This window comes from Denticeps clupeoides, chromosome 9, assembly GCF_900700375.1.
Source record: "Denticeps clupeoides chromosome 9, fDenClu1.1, whole genome shotgun sequence".
In the NCBI taxonomy this organism is placed as follows: domain Eukaryota; kingdom Metazoa; phylum Chordata; class Actinopteri; order Clupeiformes; family Denticipitidae; genus Denticeps; species Denticeps clupeoides.
This window is the reverse complement of record NC_041715.1, coordinates 5,676,648-5,698,945: the sequence shown is the minus strand read 5'-3', so window position 1 is coordinate 5,698,945 and position 22,298 is coordinate 5,676,648. Positions and strand designations below refer to the sequence as shown.

Sequence of the window (22,298 nt, the reverse complement as noted above, 5' to 3'; positions counted from 1 at the left end):
TTACAATATGTACTCATTGCGATGTATGTGTTCGTGTGTCCTTCCACAGTCCCCATCCCATAAGAATAAGAGGCAGCAGCAGGAACTGATAGCAGAGCTGAAGAAGAAGCAGGTAAAGGACAGCCGGCATGTGTACGAGGGAAAGGACGGGGCCATCGAAGATATCATCACGGGTAAAGAAGATACTTGCCAACTCACTTTTCAAACATATATACACGCACAAACCCTGGTCTGCATGCAGGGTCATTTTTTTAACACTAACAAAAGCATCACTTTTACCAAGTGATTGTGCATCAGTGCAAAGCAATAAGCTACGCTGGCATCTAATATCATTTGCAACTAGCTTAAATGTGAAATATTTTAATAACGGCTTCTTGCTTACATTGCGTCTGAGGTCGGCTTACAGCTGTGCTGAAAGACCCAGGCTTTTTCTAAAACACTAAACCTGGAAATATAGTCTGTAAATGTTGGTGTGTGTTAGCATGGCCCATACACAGCAGCGAAAAGCTTTATTAAAACTGTAAACAAGAAATATGCATAATAATAACGATTCATAATAATTTACATAGTAGCGATACATAGTAATTACATAGTAGTTTTATACATAAAATTACAGTTCATAAGGAATCTTTGTGGTTGAAATATTTTGCACCCGTTAAAGGCGATTAAAGCTTAATCTAAAACGAGAAAATTTAAGAATGTGTTAAGAATCCGATTTTAAACTTTTCAAAAGAAAAATAAATGAACACAGGTTTAGCTTTCTTTAAGAACGACTGCTTTAGATAATTAATAACATTTGGTTACTTTTCTGCTTAACGTCCACCCGCCTCAGGTGCCTCATTACAGAATAGCTCCTCCCCTTCCTGTTTTACAGAATGAGCGCCATCAACTCAATCATTACTTTTACCGCAAATGCTCTAATTTTCAGTGCACTAACCACATTTTAACGTTCTACGCTAGGTGGACGTTACATTAGCTCACTCACACCAGCGTTTCCCAACCTGGCCCTACAGGAACTTCTGCCAAAGAGTCTTCTCTCCAGTCCTACCTAATTAGGCCCAGGTATTAATTAATGGCTTAATAAAGAGTGGGGCAGATTGTGAAGATGTGTGGGTCGGGACGAAAACCTCCTGGCAGACGTTCCTCCAGGACCGGGGTTGGGAAACCCGACGTGACTGCAGACAGCGTTCATATGTGAGACGCAGCAATGCTTTAACTAACTAGCTAATGATTATAATCGAGAAAGGCCTACATTTAAATTTACAGTAAGTGTTTGAGGCCTGAAAACGTCAGATGTGGCGAAAAAAGTGACTTGCACTACTTTGTACTAGCGAGGCCGTCGTGTTTTTATGACACTGCGTACATTTGGTCGTATGTGTAGTGGTGGAAGTCACGTTTACTGCAAATGTAACATCCGTTATTGCGCTCAGCTCGGCAGGTCCTAGCGCTAACCCGTGCTGTAAGCCCTGTAGACGGTGTTTGTCTGCCTCCTCACTCTGTGTTTGTGTTGTTGTCTTGTCTCTGGCCGTTTGTCGTCTCGACGCAGTGCTGAAGAGAGTGCCCTTCGCTGCGCGCACAGCCAAGCGCGGCTCGCGGTTCTTCTGCGAGCCCGGTCACGAGGACCTCCATTACTAAAGCTTACATTCTCTCTCTGAAAGGTTTCTGAAAAGAAGAATTGCTCTCTCTCTCTCTCCCTCCCTCTCTCTCGTCTCCCCACCCTATCTCACACTCTCCTTTCACGACCGGGGCTGTGGGTGGGGAGTGTGTCTGGTGTCGGGAGTCCTCGCCCTCGTTGCATGAGGAGGGTTTCCCTACTTTCGGGGTGCTTGGTGGGAGGATTGATGGTGGTGCACACAGTTTGTCACGACAGACCTCGCCCGTCCATTGCTGTAACCAAGCAGAGCAAACATAATGTCACACAGATGAACGTCACCGGGGGCACAGCGCTCAAGTGGAGAAGGGGACAGTTAAATGGGGGCCCAGGCTTCCATTCATCAGCGTGTAGTTCACACGGCGCCCTCTGCTGTCCAAACAACCCACAGACAGCCGAGGTCCCCTACCAGTCAAACACTTCAACACACCTGCTCTGTGGAGGCAATGGAGACCATGGAGACCATCTTCGTCATCATGAGATAATCATTAATCTGGATAAAGGAGCTGAGCCATTCCCATATATTCCCAACTTCACATTTTGTGATCATTCCGTAGTTTTTATTTCATAGTCAGAAAAAGAAAGGCCCGTAATAAAGGAGTAGGTGTGTGGAAGGTTTTGACCAGTAGTGTCTACATTGCTGAAGTCAGCCTGTTATTTTAACTTCCCAAATGAAATGATTAGTTCAGCCATTTTCAGCACAATCTATTATATTTTGGATCATTTGAGCCACTTTTTGAAACAGCGGTGTTATCACATTTTGACGTTAATTGGAAGAACACAGAGCTGCATCGCACTACATTTAATATTTTGCATTCCTTACTTTTGCTTCAGATTCATCGCAGCGTCGTTGTACATCAGAGCTCAAATGATCCGAATATTTAAGAATCATTGCGGTGTTGAGAATGACTAGATCTTTTCGAACCACCGAACCACCTCAGAAAGCTGAGCTGATAGATACGTGGCATTATATCTTGCTTTGTGTTCATTCACCACAATGTGTTATTACCCGGGGCTTGCGCATGGTGCCGCCTTCCTCACCCCGCATACCCCCCTGGGTCCCCTGACTTCCTGTGCTTCCGTCCAGTCACACGGTGTCCGGTTTCTAACCTGCTGCATTACGCCTGGGGATTTTTTTTTGTTTTAACCCACTGTGGATTCATTATGCCTGTTTTGTACTAACACACAGCCAGATACATGTCCTGCATTGGTAGCTAACCGTAGTCACCCTCACCCCAATAACGTCATGCATCTGGCTGTAAGTGTGGGTGGCACTTCATAATCACAGGTCCCTTTACTTAGCAACTTAAATCACAATCACACCGTTGGTTGTTGGTTGAATGTTAATGCAGTTGCTATTTACTGTAACCTGCTATTATAAAGTGTTAAAAAGGCTAACCTTGTATTGCTATTTATAGTTTAAAATACTAAAAATATATATATATTTTTTTTTCATGCAAATTAGAGCTGTTGTTATGCTGGGAGTCTTTCTGCAAAGCAGCCGTGTTTTTTTTTTTTAAATGATACACAGAAAAGTAGATGGGCTGCCCTAATAATACCTGCCTGCTATACCAGCAAGTGGCTCTACTGCCAGCCCCGCCCAAGACCCGCTTTGCTTGCTGCTCATTCCAGCTGCAAAATAAAAGCCCTTTTTTTTTTTAATTCCCTCCTGATTTTTAACCTCAATTTTGTCTTCTCTTCATCCAGCCCTAAAGAAGAATAACATTACTAAATTTCCCAATGTCCACTCGAGGGTAAGGAACCACTCCAGTAGCACCCCTGTCGTGGTGGTGGATGTGACCCAGACCTGGCAAGCATTTATTCTACTTTTATGGGTTTTTAAAATTTTTATTCAAAAACAGCCTTTCATGTTACTTTACATTATCCCCGACACATTCTGCATGAACAGTGCAATTAGGGCATGGCTAATATCGTTTAATCATTCCATAATTCACCCAGGATTTTACCAGTTGCATTGGTCCCATTATAGCATCACACCATTAATGTTGTTACACCCAGTAAAACAAGACTTAAAAAAACTCAAGCTGCTTTGTAGAACTGCCAGTAGAACCCAGGCCTGGGATGGACCCAGTGCAGAGCGGGTGTGACTAACAGCCATTTTTTTCTTTTTCGTCCCGCTGGTTGGCCTTGGCCCCGCCCCCCCCTCGTAGATCTGAGGAACCAGCCTTACAGGAGGGCCGACGCGGTGAGGAGGAGCGTGAGGCGGCGCTTTGACGACCAGACCCTGCGGCCGGCCAACAACGCCGAGGTGGTGATGTGAGGGGACAATGGCATGTGAGACAGGACAGCAAAGAGAGAGAGAGAATGTGTGGACGAGTGGAGGCCTGAGGCCTCTGGACATGAAGGACTTTTTACGGACTTAAAAAGACGAGACTCTGGAAAGTCACGCAGTGAGACACCTTAGATGAAGCCAAGTGCCTTTTTTCCCCCTACAAGAATGTTTTCTACTTCTCTTAATATCGTTTTGTACTTTGAGCAATACAACTTCTCAGACTTTAATCGCCGAGTCTCAAACTGGACGTCTGTGTGGAAGGGACAGATCACTATGGCAGAATTCCACTTTTGCATCCTCATTCCGGTGCTACTGTCATCTCTTTTTAAATAATAATAAAAAAATGTATCATTCTTAAGGGCTTAATGATTAGTATATTAGCACAAACAATGCACACACCACACTGTGTACCACCACAAAAACGAAAAATACGGTTCATCAGTTTTAAAAGGGTTAGTGGGCCTATTCTACTGGAGCATCTCAACTCTGAAGACCAAGCTCTCTCTGCCCTGTAGGACTGGAAAGTTCCGTAAGAAAGTAACCTACTATCCTTTTAAGAACTCCGGAGCTTTCGTCTCATCCTACCACTTCTTTTTTAAATGATTTTATAGCATCGCTTTTAACCACTACGGCAGTTTCACATGACGCAGGTGCCACATTTTTTAAACTATACAAAAAGAAAAAGAATCTTTAACCAGTTTTCAAAATGTACAGATATTTTAACTTTTTGATCTGCTCATTAGCAAATGCTAATATTGTACATACTGTTATGTGATCATACTGTGTCATATGATTTGAATGTTACTTTAACTTATAGTTTTTTATTATTATTTTGTACATTTTATTAAAATAAAAATACAAATCCGGTCCAGGACCTAAACCCCTGTCTGGACACAAAAGGCCCATTTTCTTTGGCAGGAAATGTAAAGTGTGTTTTTAACAGATTTTTAGATTCTTAAATGGTGACAATTAAATAAAATTATTTACACAGCAATGACGATTGGTCACTTATTGCAATGCACCTGACACAGTTAATGCACACTGAAGAAAAAGCATGCATTAAAATGGCTGTGGGTTCGAATCCTGGCTTCGGCCATGTGTTTCCTCCCACCATCCAAAAACATGGTAAATGTGGACAACTAAACTGTCTATCAGTGTGAGTGTGTGTGTGAATCCTGTGGTGACTTCACCCAACGTTCCAGGATGACGTGGATTAAGCGGTTCCGGATAGGTACTGAGGGAGTGGGCCTGCACACGTCATATAAAAGCAATATTTGAAAACAGAAATTACTAAAATTTGATGTTTATTACATTTGAATTGCCGGTCAAATAGTGTACAATGAAAGTCATTTGTTGTCCAGATTTAAGGAACAAAAGCTGCATTATATTGGGTCTTAGAGATCTGAACCGATCAGTGCACCAGGGAAAGAAAACCAAAAACAATCAGAACAAAACCATTTCATAAGGCAATCACAGTATCTTATGTGGCTTTAATAGAGCAAGTAGTAATTTCACTGTAAACCTATTGGCAACAATCTACCTAAAAATACACCTTGACAATTAAAAAAAAAAAAAAAAAAAAGCTGTCGAGCAGGTAACGCATGACATGACATCAATCAGAACCGAAAAAAAAGCTTGTGAATGCTGCACAAAAAGAAAGACAGAAAATAATAATAATAAATGACACCAGCAACCTGTCTGAAAACAGGACTTTCTTTCAACTGATGTACCAGAGAAGCGCCCCGCAATCACGACAGGCGTCTGCTGTGACTCTCGGGCTGAGAGTGAAGGCCTGGAAGCGGAATGCATGTTGGGTTCGGTAGAGACAGACAGACAGACGACAGGGCTTGATCACAAAAGGGAACGGTGCGCCCCTCCCTACGGGGCGTCCAGTTGTTCTAGAAGCGTCCGCCGCCTCTTCTCTAGCTCCCCCTCGCTCAGTTCACTGCCGGACGTTTCCCAGCCGCCCTGTGCGAGACGAGACAGGCCACACAGATTATTCAAATATAGATTTTACCCAACATGTAATGAAGATAGCCTATAAATTCTAAAAAGAAATATTCAGATTATTCTGAGAAGCAATAAATTATTTTTCTTCTGGCGTACTTTCTCAGTTTCTACCCCAGTGCTATACAACACATAGTATGCACTGCACTGTCACTTAAATTATGCACAATCACTTTCTTACGCAACTTAGATATAGTCACCCTTCTGTGACTTATTATTTATTGCTGCTGCACTTTGTCTTCTGTCTTCTATGAATCATGTTCTATGTTCTGTCTACGTGGGAGAGGTTTTCAAGTAAGAATTTCATTGTGCTCTGTACGCTGTACTTTGTAAAAAAAAACAAAAAAAAAACAAAAATGGAACAAATATCTCCTTAGAGCTTCGATTGGTCACAACAGCGCAGTAAGGAACGGGGAGACTCGCCTCTTCTTTGGCCGACTTCCTTTTGGGAGACTTCTGCTTCGACCCGGAGCGAGTCTTCCCCCTGGACTTGTCGTTCTCCTTATCTTTCTCTTTGTCCCGCTCTCGCTCCCTTTCCCGGCCCTTCCGCTCCCGCTCTCCGTCCGATTCAGGCGAAGCCTAGCGGTGACGGGTGCGTCATGAGTACAGACCCGCCACCAGCCCCCCCCCCTTCCCAAAGAAAGAGTCTCTTCGGCCCACAACTCACCGACTTGTGCCTCCTCTTCTTACCCTTCTTCTTGTGCTTCTTGGATTTCTTGTAGCTCCTCTCTAAAAATTGAGGTTAATTAAAAATTAATAATCACCCGGCCAGAATACATTCAGCACCACATCCACAAGTTTTCTTCTGTAAGTGATAATTACAGCACGGAATTGCACCCGATTGACCTTGTTACACATTCAGCACATTAAACTGCAATAAATCAAATTAAAGTGTACATTTATAATAGAAAAATTACATTTTCTAAATATTTTTCTAAATGACAAATGAAGATGGTAGGGTGGTAGTAGCCTAGCGGGTAACACACTCGCCTATGAACCAGAAGATCCAGGTTCAAATCCCACTTACTACCATTGTGTCCCTGAGCTTAAGACACTTAAGTGTCTCCGGGGGGGGGGGGACTGTCCCTGTAACTACTGACTAAGTCGCTCTGGATAAGGGCTTCTGATAAATGCTGTAAATGTAAACTCCGCTTACATTGTGACATGCATTTCTCCAGGTGCTATAAATTAAAACTTCATATATTATAAGTTAAATATTCACATTCAATAAAACACAATAGCATTTCAGCCTGGCAGTGTACCGTGGCATAATGAGCGCTAATTAGCCGAGTGTTAATGACTAGAGCTAGAGATGAGACACACACCCGACTCTCCTGAGGACGAGTGTTCTGACGGGGATTTGGAGACGGAGCGTTTCTTTTTCTTCGAGTGGTAGTCCTCGTCCTCGGACTCTGAGCCCTGCAGAGAGAAGAGGGGACAGATCAGGTTTTTTTTTTTTTCCCCCCTTTGGTAGATGTTCACATCACATTAAATCACCCGTACGCGTTACCGTTTTTCTTTCCTCACAAATCGCACGCATGCCTGCTCACATTTCGGAGCTATTTTCGGCAGGTTGTTACGTACCGAGCGAGAACGCGAGCGTTTCCTGTGGTGCTTCTTCGACTTCTTGGAGTGCTTCTTGTTTTTAGAGTGATGGTGCTGACACTCGTGCTAGAAAAAAACAAAGACGGTCAACACTTTCTGGCTGAGCGAGGCCACGCGGAGCCTGAAAAGCAAAGAGTCAGCAAGCACACCTCCAAGACATGGATGAAATCTTTAAATATCCTCTTCCTTTCCGACTCTAGATTCAAATCCTCAAAGGCGCTCTCCTTCAGGAATCGCTCTCGTACCTAGAAACCAGGAAACATTAATTACATTAGTCATTTTCCAGACATAATTATTGCACACGCTCACAGAGGAGGGGAAGGCCTATCGGAGCAGCTGGAACCAGCCTATGCCAGCACAAAATAAAGCAGGCTGCCAAAAGGTGGGCTTCCATTTTCACTTCTGGCCACAAACTCATTAGGGGTCACTTTCTGGCCGAACGGTTCGATATATAACAGGGCCGCTAGAACTCAGTATTGATAGCAGTCATCTTGTCCTGGGGTTCTGACCATCTAGATCAGGGTGGTATGGTCTTTTATAGATCTTGATCGATCTCATCGATCAGTTTTGGCATAGTCTGTGTGTGTATTTACATTAATCTTAACAGAACGGAAATACAGAAGCAGTGCACACAGCACCATATGATGTGGTTCACTGCATAAAGATGGAAATTAGCAAAATGGCTCAAAATGGAACCATGGAGGGCAGCGAAATTGAGTAAACATTTCCCAAACATCTGAAGTTCTTTAGCTCTTCTAAAGAGGGAAGTTTCACTTTGGTGGTACAGACACTAACCCCCTCCCACGTAGCATCTGGCTCCAGGGGTGGGGTGGCCTGCTTCAGCATGCTCCTGAACGCCGCCTCTTTCCTCTTCATCTTCCTGGCCTCCTCTTTTTCTCGCTCCCTCTCTCGCGCTTCTGCCTTTTCCAGAAGCTGATCAAGAAAACAGAATGATAAGACTGACAGATTCATTTTTTTTTCCCTCGGTGTGGGGGTCATGAGTCTGGGCTTACGCTGTTGAAGGCCAGTTTGATGTTGCCTGCGTCCAGAGTTGTTGCTCTTTTGTCAGAGCTGATGACTGAGCCAAAGTCTTCAAAATTGGTGTTGATCTCCACCAGGAAGCCTTTGTCCTGTAAAAACCAGAGAGAGCGGTGACTACAAACATCAAGGTCACTACTGATTTGAAGTAGCTCTGGATAAGGGCGTCTGATAAATAATGTAAATGTAACTGTAAACCCTGCCATGGTAGCAGCCAGAAGTGGTTATAAGCACCTTCAGGATGTCTTTGATGATCCTCTTCTCATCATGGTAACGTGCTTTCAGGTCCTCCACGTAGAACTTGAAGAGGTCGAGGGGGGTGGAGCCTGCAAAGTACATCATGACCACTAATATTACCATTCAGGACTGCCCCAGTACAACCAGCATGAGCAGCCAAAATAAAAGCAAGTGGTGTATGTCTGTGTTTATAGTGAGTTAAGAAAGCAATGCATGGACCACTCAATAGAACATTATTAAATTCTACTTGATTTTAGATAGATTCAAATTTTATCCTGATAAGTGTTTTCTGTCTGCATTTAGGATAGTGGCGACCATTAGTACAACAGTAGTGTGAGCCATGTAGTATAACAGACCCTTAAATATTGAGCACAGCAAAATACAACCTTACCCCATTTTGTAAATTTGACAGATTTACTTGATTAAATTGTGGTATAGCAAAATAATCTAGAAATGTGGCAGGAAGACTTTTAAAGTGCCATAATGTGCAGTCATATATGATGCACTCTTTACAACCAAGGTATGCAGAAGAGCATCTCTGAATGCACAACACGTCGAACCCTGAAGCAGATGGGGTACAGCAGACCAGACCGGTCCCACTCCTGTCAGCTAAGAACAGGAAATGGAGGCTACAATTCACACAGGCTCACTGAAATTGGACAATAGAAGATTGGAAAAATGTTTCCTGGTCTGATGAGTCTCGATTTCTGCTGCGACATTCGGATGGTAGGGTGTCAACAACATGAAAGCATGGATCCACCCTACCTTGTATCAATGGTTCAGGCTGGTGGTGATGTAACAGTATGGGGGACATTTTATTGGAACACTTTGAACCCCTTAGTACTAATTGTGCATCGTTGCAACGCCACAGCCTACCTGAGTATTGCTGCTGACCATGTCCATCCCTTTATGACCACAGTGTACCCATCTTCTGATGGCTACTCCCAGCAGGATAATGCACCATGTCATAAACCTCATTGTCATAAAGTTCACTGTACTCAAATGGCCTCCACTATCACCAGATCTCAATCCAATACAGCACCTTTGGGATGTGGTGGAACGGGAGATTCGCATGGATGTGCAGACGAGAAAGCAACTGTGTGATGCTATCATGTCAATATGGACCAATATCTCTGAGGAATGTTTCCACTACCTTGTTGAATCTATGCCACAAAGGATTAAGGTAAAACGGTGTCAAACTTGGTACTAGAAAGGTGTGCCTAATAAAGTGGCCACTGAGTGTATATCCCTGATAGGTCACCATCTAGACTGAATTTGTGGTAGACACGGACAGTCTGCATAGTGGATCATAATGTGTGTGATGTCCAAGTGTGTGGGTTTACGTGGTGGCGTTTCTTTCTTACCTGGTTGGCCCAGCATGTTGGCAAAGCGGATGTCAGAGCTGATGGTGGGGTACATCTCCATCCAGGCCGACATGGAGTGAAGCTGCCCATGGTCGTGAAGCTCATCCAGAAATTTCTACAAAAACCAAACATGCACAACGTGACTACAAACAGTTCAAACCCAGACTGCATTAAAATTTATTCTCTCACTGGCCATTTGCCTGAAATAAAAAAGATGACACGCAGAGAGGACAGTGGTGGCGCGCCTGCTGAAGTCATTAACTCTTCTCTCTCATTGCCTCTCCTCTCATAAAACGCACACAAGCACCACCATGTGTAAGACATGAAACAGACACAAAAATTACAGATCATCATTTCATCATTGAACGAGGGTAGAATTATTTTTTTGCCTTAATTTAGGCATCAGGGAGCCACTATTAATATACTGGAGACTCAGGATTTCCAAGTAATGTAAAACACACTCTGACCTTAAATTCCCTGACTTTTCCTCAACTTTAATTGTGTTTCCATGACCTCCTGTATAAAGAAATGTCCAATATAACATTTGGGTGCTGAGCAGAAAAGGCCATTTAAAGGGATTACAGAATTAAAAACTGCATTTACGTCAGCTTTGTATCGACAGCTTGGCGTGTTGAATCGTAAAAAAACAAAAACGCAACTCTGACATCATATACATACAGCTTTTGTTTTAGTGGTGGCCTAGAGGTCAAAGAAGCGGCCCCGTAATCAGAAGGTTACCGGTTTCAATCCTGAACCACCCGTGGGAACCCTGATCATTTCTGCTATTATTGTGACAGTGAAAAATACGCAAAGCTGGAGATCACAACCATTGATCGAGATTGTATAAGAAAGAAACGAAAGTGCAAGCACAGCACACCATGAAATGTGTTCTCTGCATTTAATTAATCACCCCTGGTGACCAGTGGGCAGCCATGACAGGTGCCCGGGGAGCAGTGTGTGGGGACAGTGCTTTGCTCAGTGGCACCACAGTGGCACCGTGGCGGCTCGGGATTCGAATCACCACCGCCCCAGCCCAGCCCTGCCCTGTGTGGGAACCATGGTTCTCCGTGGATGCCTCACCTGGAAGGACTCCCTGTTCTTCCTCTGCCGCCGCCTCTCCCTCAGCAGGCTCTTCTGCTTCTCCTCTTCCTCCTCCTTCTCCAGCGCACGGATGTGCTCCTCAAAGCAGATAAGAGCGTCTTCCTTATCCATGTCTGCCAGACAAAAACATACATGTAGAAGCGTTAAAGGAGCCTCACTCCATCACTCAAAACACTCAATCTGTCTAGGACTTCCAAAAGAAACCAACTCTGCAGCTCCTCGTCTTCGGCAAACGTGGGATTGTCCAGGAGGTACTGCTGTGCCTCGGACCACGTCGTTCGGTATGTCACATTGGCCATGTTGTCCAGAATGTTCTTCAGTGCCTCCCAATTCCTCTTCCTCAGCTGCTTGGCTTGTTCCTACATGGTACCAACGTGTGGTGGTCAGGAATTTCCAGAATATTACAGAAAACATTCTTTTTGCTGCAAAGAGCAAATAACTATCAACTGCAACAATTGATAATGCAACCTACAACCTACCCCAAATATCTGACCACTTTGCCATTAACCTGATCTATACAGAGGTCGGGGGATGAAATGCCTCACCTTTTCCTTTTTGGCCGTATAGAACAGCACGTCTTCATAGATCTCCAATCGGTCTCTTTCCGGAACACTGGTCCACACCTCTAGATCCCCGAACATCTGCTCTGCTTTCCTGACACAAACGCAAACACCAGCTTCAGGATTGGCTCATTGCAACTGCAGCGCTGCAACCTCTCCACACGAGGGCAGTACCACCCCACCGATCAAAAGTTCAACTTCACACAGAGACCATTAAGAAACTTTCCAACTTCCTGCATTTCAAACTCTGACTTCATCATGTCACCCCTATACAAGAGCGCGGTTATGTCAGTTGTACATGGCACTTAGGGGACAGCAAACAAGGCGGCAGAACAAACAGGCAGTGCGTTACCACGGCAACGTCAACAGAACTGTCCCGAGTCGGCCGGCCCGTTCATGTGAAAGGCCATATGCCTGGGAGCCACAGCGACGGCAGCGAACACTGCGTACTCGGACATTATCTGACCTCTGACATTCGAGAAGACACCTGCAGCCTCTACAGTAAAGATGGAGCTTTATATGTGGCTACATGACCAAATTATTATATATGTATTTTTTTTCCTAATTACACATTAGCTATGTTTTTCAGCGAATAAATGGTAACAGGTAACATACCATATTTACCCTACCTCACTGCCTAAGACAGATAGTTGTAATGCTACATGAAATATTAATAATGACATTGATTAAAGTGTTATTTGCATTAGTTTAGAAAACTGCTTAGAACAGTTTTATCCAAACTGGAGCTCCATTTACTTATATCTGGTGGTGGAGGTCATCTTGTCATGGTTCTCCAGGAAACGCTGGAACGTCTCCTTTGCCTCCTTGTACTTAATTCTGGCCTCCTCTTTCTCCTCCTTTTCAGTCTGCACCTTGTAGGCGTTGAAAGCCTGCTTCTTCTCGCTCAGCTTGGGCAGGGCGCTGCAGGGAGGAACGACTCCGATCAGATGAGGTCACACTGCCCCAAAAACCCTGGCCCAGAGTGAAAAGATATGGCATTTACCTGTAGCGTGGGTCGTTGATGATCATTTTCATGGCCTGCTCCCATGATGCATTGGAAGCAACCCCCTGTGGGACACCACAGAGAGAAATTAGCCTTCTGTCCGAGATGCATTTAAAACCCATTTCCCGGCACAGCCTGTTTGCATGGACTATTATAAAAAATCAATAAAGTCATATTGACTTGACGTTACATTCTAAAGGGACATAAAAAAAAAAAAAAAAAATTTTTTTCTTCAACAGTAACCATACTGTATACTATATGATTTCCCCATGTGGGATTGAAAGCACAGTATTATCTTTTTTTTTTTACCTACAAACATTTAACAAACACAAAAAGTCTTCCCGGCCACGTAATTTTAATTTTAAAATTGAAAAAAAAAAAAAAAGTGGCACAGACAGCAAATCCAAATCCATTATGAAGCAACATCATGATGTACATGCGCCCCGTCAGACTAATTCCATTCGGAGTCGGTGGAGCATCTTATTCCCGAACCGAGGCCTCGTCCAACAGCTCTAATTAGAAAGACACAGCAATTAAGAGCTCGCGGTGAGGAAAGCGGCGAGGGATCTCGGAGGGAAGCTTTGCGCGCAAAATTAAAAACCCGCGCTAAAAATAGAAGCGCGCGTGCAGAGTAAAATAAATAAATAACTCTGCGCGGTGACATGCACCAGGAGAGGCTTCTGCGTGGGGTTTCACAATCAACCTTGGTTTGATAAAGCGGCCATTTGGCGCCCGAGCAAACAAACAGAGGTGTCCATTAATCCACGGCTTTCAGAGCCTCGGAGTTCGCCCCGCCACCAAAGAATAAAAAAAAAAATTAAAAAGAAAGGCAACTCAAAAGCACCTTTTCCTTCAGAAGCTCTTTGAAGGCCTGTTTGGCTTCTTCTTTTGTGTTCCACTTGTAGACCTTTTTCACCAGCTCCGGCCTCTCCTCTTTGGAGACGTCATTACTGCAGGAAGGCCAGAAACAAAGTTAAAAGTGGAAAACGCCGCAGGAATTGATCGGTAAGTCGATCAATGAGGTAAAATCACAGCGGTATAACATGGCAGGTTCTTACATACAGCCAACCCAGGACAATCAATAGTGAGTGACAGGAACAGGAGTCTCATAAAAGGCCTATAACGACAGATAAAGGTTCCACAACACCTAGGGCAGAGTGGGGATTGATAGGCGTCGGCCGATACGGGATCCGGGCACATGCATTATTTACCGCGCTGTTTTGTATGGCGCATGCATAAAGAACGTACACTTGCACTTCTCATGAAACATGATCCGTGCTCTATAGGTGACCCGGAGTCACGGTTTTGCGGTTAACCGTGTCGTTGATCCTGACTAGGCCCACTAGTGTTTTCTGGCAGTGGTGTGACATCACTTACCTGACCAGGGGCTCTGTGACGGGTGTCTCCTCTGCGTTGTTGACTGGTGTTTCCGTGACTACCTCTGCTACCGGATCAGGGCCTTGGGACTGTTCTTCGGCTACAGCGGGGGCTACGATGTTGTCGACCTCGGCCACAGCGGTCACCACAACTGGGGTCTCGACCGGGATTGTGACTGGTGTGGTGCCTGGAGCCACAGTATCAGCAGTGCTGGGGTTCATGCAAACACAAACATACAGCAGGTCACACACACACACACACACCAGCGCTCAGCTCAGCCTTAGAATTAATGGGTGTTTTGAGCCTGTTTGGGATCTGGGTCTGTTTGTGAAGCCTGTTCATCGCGGAAATTAACCGCATGATGTGGCTGGGTAAACGGAGGAGCCTGTTTAAAATTATCTGCTCAACTTACCCATTCTCCTCTGCTTTGATCAGCGCTAGGAAATGGAAAAAGACAACAGTCAGTCGACGTCACAATATAATTGTCATCCCCAGTTTCACCCAGATGTGCTTAGAAAAGTGCGACACGTAGGTTCCAGCAATAATTAACCGTTAGATCTGACAAATTCTGTAAAAAATAGATGGCAATACATTAAACAGAGTTAGGAATAAAGTCTCAAGGCTTCTTAGTTCCAGACACGCTGCAGCAGCATAGGGGCAGCCGCGTAGATCAGGGTTACGATGTAAGCAGCAGGATCTCTGACAGGAGACAGGAGTTCACTGGCCGCCACGCTGCTGCCCCATGTCTGTCTGTTAGATTTAGGAAGGACGTGACTCCAACACTTACCCTCCAGGTCTTCCAGCTCCTTCGGCTTGGTCCAGCGGGACTCCTTGGTCTGGGAGTTGTAATAATAAGGCTTGCCGGTGTCTGATTTATACTCCTTCCAAGGGCATTTTGACAGCATTTGCTGGACAAGAACATCAAAAGACAACCATCATTGCAACTTTATATATAACACGTCCTCCGGTGGGCAGACAACTGCTTCCCATTACATAACTATCAACATCAGGAAAACATGCTAATTAATATATATATATATATATATGATACATAACCAAAAGAAAAAACTTTTTTTTTTTTTTGTCTTTTAGAAGAACTGGAGAACTGTTACGCACAAATTGCCTCAGTTGAACTGAATCGTTGTCACATAATTATGTGAATGGAGCCCATCTGCCCGCAATAAGTGCAGATAAAATACACCTGCCTTGACAGGCCCCGGATCAGCTACAGCTTTTACAAATATGACCAAACCATGAATAGCAAGAAATGGGACTTTCAAACCCTCACAATCCCCACCATAAAAGGATTTGCTAAGCGATTCACCACATATTGTACTATTCTGATTGTCATAACGTCTGCTAAGAAAACTGTATTTCTGCATGACTGAGATCATAAAGACTCAAAAGGAGGCCAAAAGCAACAATAAATGAGCCGAAGTATTCCATGTGCAGAGGGCCACAATAGGTGGTGCACTATAAAAATTGGTCTCTACAGACGGTTGAAGCCATAGTGGCAGTTGGTGAAGAGAGGAAGAAAGAGAGATTTTTTTTTTTTGTTAACTCGCTTCAAATCTCAGCTCATTGCCAGTAGGTCCAAAGAGATGAAGCGGTAGAAAATGACAGCCTGATGAGGCCGAAAGTGAGCTTTCATCCTGAGAACGCTCTGCTGCTCGTGGTGGCGACAGACCAATGTGCGTAATGAATAGCAGAAGCCTCGCATGAATCCAGCGACAGGGAGGGGGAAACCCCCCAAATTTTTGAATGCCATTTATCAAGAGCCACTTACAATCAGTGGTTACAGGGACATATGCTTTAATAATAATAAACATTATTGATTATTGCTTTTAGATATGTTATGGGACCTCAAGTAACACTTCCAAAAGGCTTTTACATATTAGTTAAAACACAGATGGTTGCAGATTTGCAAAATGTGGAATACCAAACGGCACCTCAAAAGGCAACGGTGAGTTACCACAGTGCCAATCTTGTTGAAGGTACCGTCCCTCCCTGTATAAACAGTTATCTATACCAGCCACCACTAGATCTTCCCAGTCTGGACCGACTTGTCATGAAATGAAAGGTCACCAGTGAATAGTTCACGCCTAATTTCCCTGTTCTGCCTTCCTGCAGATTTTCCAAATAACAAGGACAGTAGTGGGCCAGGCTGCAACGCTTTGGCCATTTATTAGCGATGAGGCAGCTGCAGGGCCCTCTACCTCGACAGGAGATTTCAACTCGTCCGGCTTCTCCCAGGTGGACTGCTTAGTCTCGGTGTTGTAGTAATAGGTCTTCCCATCCAGAGATTTGTGTTCGGTCCACACAGATTTCTGAAAACATAAAATATGCATTATTATATTGCACCATTTTTACATCAGCAGCCCCTTGCAGGGTTATGCAGCACTGAACAATTCCTGGGCAAGCAATTGTTTTCAACCAAGATGAGAATAATTGGTTCTCTGAGCCTCGACTCAACAGCTATTCAGGCAGATAGGACCTGTGTATTTCTTTCACAATAGCATATTATTACAACATCCCTTAGAAATTTTAATTATTTCAATTACAGGCTAAGCGCCCAGTTCTGCACATTCAGACACGTTTAAATGTAATATTCATGGCATCATACCTTTTTTGGCTGCTCCTCCTGTGGTGAGCCATTTGTTGCTGTGCTCTGTGGGGGAAAAGCCTCACACTGTTTACCTATTCTAAAAAATGATGAGCAATAAATATCCACCAAAAATAGCATCAGCTGCCTTCTCGTCAATACTGAGCTAAGATGACTATGGCAGTGCATTCAAAATAAACTGTGCATGCTAGTTTTTTTTCCGCATTCAATGTTATACTTACAGAAGTCCCTGGTGCACTGGAAGCTAAGAAAAAATTTAAAAGAGGGAGGAAAAATAAATAAATAAATCAACCAAAAAGTTCATTTAAAAATGCAGAATTGGAATTTTTTTTAAATATATCTTACCAGAATTGTCAACAGGGCTCACACCAGGCTGTAGGGGGGGGGGGGGGGGGGGGGGGGGGAATATTACATCAACTCACATTATTAAAAAAAGCACACATACAATTAAGATCTGCATTAAACTGCAGTTTAGTTTTTCATTCAATTTTAGGAATTCAGAGAAACTGCAGAAGTCAAATTATGCCGTAGAACAAACGTGATGATATTTTCACCCCCCCCCCCCCCCCCCCCCCCCCCCCCCCCCCTATACATCCCAGAGATACAGAAAGGGTCATTGTAGTACAAAAAAAAGCCAATGCATGTTGGTGTAACTGAAAAAGCTTGGAAACAGGGTAACTTGAGGCAAAATAGTGTCTCAGAATTGCCCCAAGTTCAACTTGTGCCTAACGCTAGAGTTTAAAAGGCTGCGGAGGTCCAGACAGATGTGACCTGACAAGTGGAAAGTTTTGCTGCCAGCTCTGAAGCAGTAAGCCAAGCAGCTGTCTGCTGTCGGCGGCAGAATCAGAGGTGACGATTGCGTAAGAGTTTTACCCTTTCCAACGCCCGCCAGCATTCGTACGGGTGCGCATCTCTAGTGCAATTACCAAACAAAAACCAGAAAAAAACGTTACAGCCCGAATATCCTAATGGGTTTTAATGCAGACATGGGTGAAGAGACCCTGTCCCCAGTATGAGATCTCTTACTTAAGAGATTTTACCGTCAGGCTGATCTGAATTCTAAATGTGAAATTATGAAACGGAAAATTCAATCAACAACCCAAATAGGCTAATAGACCTTTTTTTTTTTCTTCTACAGAAAAATAAATTCCCTCATCACATACTGGCTCATTATGTGGTCCTGAATTCTGACTCGCAGGAAGTCACATAGGTAGACATAAAAATCTCAACTTACAGCTGTGTGTGAAATATGAAATATTTTCAAAACACATCACAATAAAAAAAAAAAAAAAAGACAATTATCAAAAGTATAAATGCTAAACATTACTTATTGGTTTAGTGAGATGTGTGTCAGTATTGCAAGTAATAAACCAGGTGGAAATGCAAAATAAATAAATATATAAACACCCCCCCTCTTTCTCCAAAAAACGCAAATGATTTTTTTTTTTTTTTTTTAAAGTAATGCTAATGTTTGGTTTATAATGTAACTGTAAATTTCCCACTTGCAGGACTATAAAAGGATCATGTTATCTTATTGAGCAATTATTGATTAAACCAATAGAAATTGAAAAGAAAAATTAAAAGATGTGGTTTTTAGTGGCCTTTAAACAAACCAAAAAATAAACGTGCTGGGTTTTTCAGACACAAATGTGCATCCTGCCTTCCTCTGATGCCATAAAAAGCCCCGCTGAACATCACACAATCCCCATTTAAACACACAGGTGTCAGGCTCTTAAAATGCTAATAAATTCAGCATCTCCAGTTTAATTAGTGAACATGCTCTGTGGCGCATTGATCTGGTGGAAACAAACCGTTCTGAATCTGCTTTGGTTACACAAACATATCACACCAGTTCAATCACCTGAGCCACAGAACGAAGCCGCCAGGTCTATATTGGTGACGTTCTCACACTTGGGCATGTTAATTATGCAGATAACAGTAGACGCCGACAGCCTGTGTGTTCTATTTTTAAAGAGCGTTCCGCAAAAGCAGAACCAAGCGAAGTGAGTTACCGGTCCCGTTGGCTGCAGCGACGCGGCTGGTAGGCGTGGCGGCATCATCATCCCGGGTATCATTGGCGGCATCATGCCTGGAATCTATTTCAAAAGAGCATCATGATGAAATATTCATCTGAACCGCTAATGTGGCACCCGCCCCGTCCCGTCCCATAAACCCCGCGTGACGGTAGCCGTGCTGCGGGGGTATTAATACACCGCGAGAGACGCCGTGCGAAGGAGAGGTGAGAGCGACTCTTTTGCGCCGCTTTCGTGTGCCCGGCGTGGGCTCTGGGCAAGGTAGCGCGGCTGCCGCTTCCACCTTCAGGACGCCCCGCCGCGCCGGCGGAGCCAACTAGCTCAGCGCACGTTTTAATTAGCGGAAGAAAAGTAACACGCTGCAGCGGCAGAAGCAGGTCAGGGTGAACTGGCAGTGGCTGGAGACTCGCTGCTGTCAGTGCCGTACCCCAGTGGAGGGGGATAAATTTAACCAGGCACAAACGCAACCGCTAAATATTTTTCATTTGAACTTCTACAGCCTACTTCTACATTTATTTTTGAAATTGATCCCCAGCGTTGCCCAATTTTTATTTTTATATATATATATAAAAATAATTTTAAAAGGTTCCTGTTAAACCAATGATGACACCACTTCCACAGTAAAAGAAAAACATATATAAGAGATACGCAGATTATATTTTCATGAGGTATTGAAAGGGGAAAAGATTGAAGTTGTGTAACAGGGTTAAACATGTAGATGTTGTACATCATAGGCAATGGGTGAATGTATTCTCGACTATACTGCTGCAAATCGATGGCCACTGGCAGCACTGTGTACGGGGGCGACATATATAAATTTGCTTGATTACTATACATTACAGGAAGTGACATTCACTGTTGATTTAACTATTATTACTATTAATACACTGTGAGTATTGTGATTAAGCTCTTCTAAAACAGGAATTTGCAGTCATAAGAAGATTTTTTTTTTTTTTAAACCCAAAGTTAAAGGTAGATCAATGAGAAACATGAATAATTCTAATGATTTGTTGACGCACCTGTGCCATTGGTGGCGCTCCCATTGGTGGCATCATGGGTGGCATCATGCCGGGTGGCATGGGAGTCATGCTCGGAGGCCTCTGTCCCATAGGTGGCATTCCCATAGGCGGGAAATGAGGTGGTATTCCAGGTGGTCCCATCTTAGAAAGGAAAAAAAAAAGGGGGGGGTAAGAAGACAAGCTCTTCTCAATTCCTCTTCCAGGCAATTTGGGTGGCAGTGCCGTAGAAAGCGTTATCTTTGACTGTGCATCGGACGGACACTTTGCACATCCATAAAGAGCAAGAATATTTACAAGTGTGCATTAATCACACCTTCTTGCCCATTTCCCAGATCCCCAATGCTTACATTTAATTGATTGTGGATGTATGATTAGCAATTATTAAAAGTATTATTGGCAAAAAATACTTCAGGCACTACCGGCATTGAAGCAAATTTGGCTGCTTTTGCAAAGGTCATATTCAGTAGTTTTGAATTAAAGCACTGATAATCCATGAACATGTTGGGATTGGTAGAGGCCATGGTGTGAAGACATGCCCTGACATGGCCTGCATATGAAGAATCATTAATAATACCAATACAATAATAGATAGTCCAAGTTGGACTTAAAATTCCCAGACTTTTCCATGACCTCCCGCATAAATTTATTTATTTTTTTAAAGTCCAATATAAGGTTTGGGTGCTGAGCGGAATAGGCATTTGAATTGGGTTCAGAATGTTTTTTTTTTTTTTTGTTTTTTTTAACATCGGCAGCTTGGCGTGTTGAATGGAACGACGAACCGCAAATCTGTCTCTGACAACCTACGTGCAGCCTTTATCACTGTCCTTAAATTCTTCAATTTCAAGTCGAATATCTTGAAAATTACACTTGCCTGGCATGTTTGGTTAGCAAGTGTAAGGACCCACAAGAGTGGTGGATGGTAGTAGCCTAGTGGGTAACACACTAACCTATGAACCAGAAGACTTACTACAATTGTGTCCCTGAGCAAGACACTTAACCCTGAGTTGCTCCAGGGGGGACTGTCCCTGTAACTACTGATTGTAAGTCGCTGAGGATAAAGGCATCTGATAAATGCTGTAAATGTAAGAGTGTTCTAGAATGTTGCACATTTTTGAGAAAGGTGGGAACAGAGACGTGTAAATTGGCCACTGCACTAATCTGGGGCAGTGGTAACCTCGTGGCTAAGGAAGCTCTGACCCGTAATCGGAAGGTTGTGGGTTCGAACACCGCACAGCCAAGGTGATACTGAGCGAAGCACCGTCCCCACACGCCGCTCCCCGGGTGACTTTCATGGCTGCCCACTGCTCACCGAGGGTGATGGGTTAAAAGCAGGGGACACGTTTCGTTGTGTCACCGTGTTTCACGATTTTCACTTTCACGTTCGACATGAACACTGGATCTCACTCGAGATATTGTTATGGATCTTGTAATAGAGCAGAAAAAAAGTCTGATCTTTCACATGTGCGCATTTACGTCTTTTTACTTTTCAACTTAGCTGTGAACAAAGCTCTATTCTGAGCAGTCGGACGCATATTTATATTCGCGATTACAACAAAGAAAAAAAAACAGTAAACCGAACTGCTACCGCACGAAACATATTAAATACGCAAACGTGCGGTCCAAATGTGCTCAGACGGACATTAACGGCGACTCATTCAACCGCTGCTAACGGGCTAACAACAAGCTAAACACGGCCGGCCGCTGCGTCCGTGCTAGCCGGTTAGCCAATCAGAACCGCCCACGACTGCCGTATCTGTTCCTAATCGCACAAGAAGTCACGGACGTGCTGCGGACGCGGCTTAAAACGAACGCCGCGGAGACCGGCCTCAGCTAAGAGGCCCGGGAAGGGAACGGTATCGAGACATTTTCGAAGCAAGCTCCACTCACCATGTTGGCTGAGCGCTTAGCGGGCCAACTCCTCCACCGGCCAATAAACCGCAGCCTGATTGGTCGATGCTCGCAGCGTTCAGAGGGCAGCATGCAAATCTGTGCTTGCGGACGTCATGCTGCGCCGACGCTGCGCAGAGTCAGCCCGGCCTGCGCAAATCACAAAACGCGCCTTTACATCAAAGCATTTTCATAATTAATGATGAAGAAAAACTAAAAGTAACTATCGGGTCTTTCACTTCTCAGTTTGTAAGTCACCATTTGAACCAGTCTTTCTGTGCACTAGTCTTTTAAAAATTTTACCTGCCAGTATATCATAGATTTTTTATTTAAAAAAATATATTTTTTACCTTTTTTGAACTGTCATGTCCCTAAATTGCACCAAGGATTTCACCATACAATACACCCTGCAGCATGTGACAAATAAAAATGTGAACTTTAATTCGTACTTATTTACCATAGTGTTATGTGGGAGTAATTAAACTGCTTACAACTGCTAT

At 43.8% G+C, this 22,298-nt stretch overlaps 2 protein-coding genes across 18 annotated transcripts in view; one reads left to right on the top strand and one right to left on the bottom strand.

Annotated features, from left to right (window-relative positions):
• Positions 1-4,938, top strand: part of fmnl2a (formin-like 2a) — a 47,229-nt gene extending 42,291 nt beyond the window's left edge. For 4 of the 15 annotated variants that reach the window (XM_028990652.1, XM_028990647.1, XM_028990645.1 and 1 more), the window contains 2 exons: positions 50-173; positions 3,823-4,938. In XM_028990652.1, coding sequence (XP_028846485.1) covers positions 50-173; positions 3,823-3,932 — 234 coding nt within the window. In that variant the 3' untranslated portion in view covers positions 3,933-4,938. The other 11 variants (XM_028990653.1, XM_028990642.1, XM_028990641.1 and 8 more) reach the window with 7 other exon arrangements.
• Positions 4,939-5,231: 293 nt separating this feature from the next.
• On the bottom strand, positions 5,232-21,901 carry prpf40a (PRP40 pre-mRNA processing factor 40 homolog A). Of its 3 annotated transcripts, none has more exons than XM_028991227.1 (26): positions 21,799-21,901; positions 19,912-20,052; positions 18,872-18,955; positions 17,205-17,232; positions 17,081-17,103; positions 16,860-16,904; positions 16,453-16,563; positions 15,024-15,144; positions 14,649-14,673; positions 14,237-14,446; positions 13,704-13,809; positions 12,860-12,924; positions 12,613-12,777; positions 11,842-11,950; positions 11,505-11,655; positions 11,276-11,409; positions 10,196-10,310; positions 8,829-8,941; positions 8,570-8,686; positions 8,352-8,489; positions 7,706-7,801; positions 7,536-7,622; positions 7,277-7,370; positions 6,619-6,680; positions 6,375-6,530; positions 5,232-5,912 (listed from the first exon to the last, which is right to left on the bottom strand). In XM_028991227.1, the coding sequence occupies exons 1-26, from the start codon at positions 21,889-21,891 to the stop codon at positions 5,823-5,825; spliced, it is 2,679 nt and encodes an 892-aa protein (XP_028847060.1). In that variant the 5' UTR covers positions 21,892-21,901; the 3' UTR covers positions 5,232-5,822. The 3 variants fall into 3 exon arrangements, with proteins under 3 accessions (XP_028847060.1, XP_028847061.1, XP_028847062.1); XM_028991228.1 differs by having other exon boundaries at positions 8,829-8,920; XM_028991229.1 differs by lacking the exons at positions 19,912-20,052; positions 21,799-21,901 and having other exon boundaries at positions 16,453-16,565; positions 16,861-16,904.
• Positions 21,902-22,298: the final 397 nt, after the last annotated feature.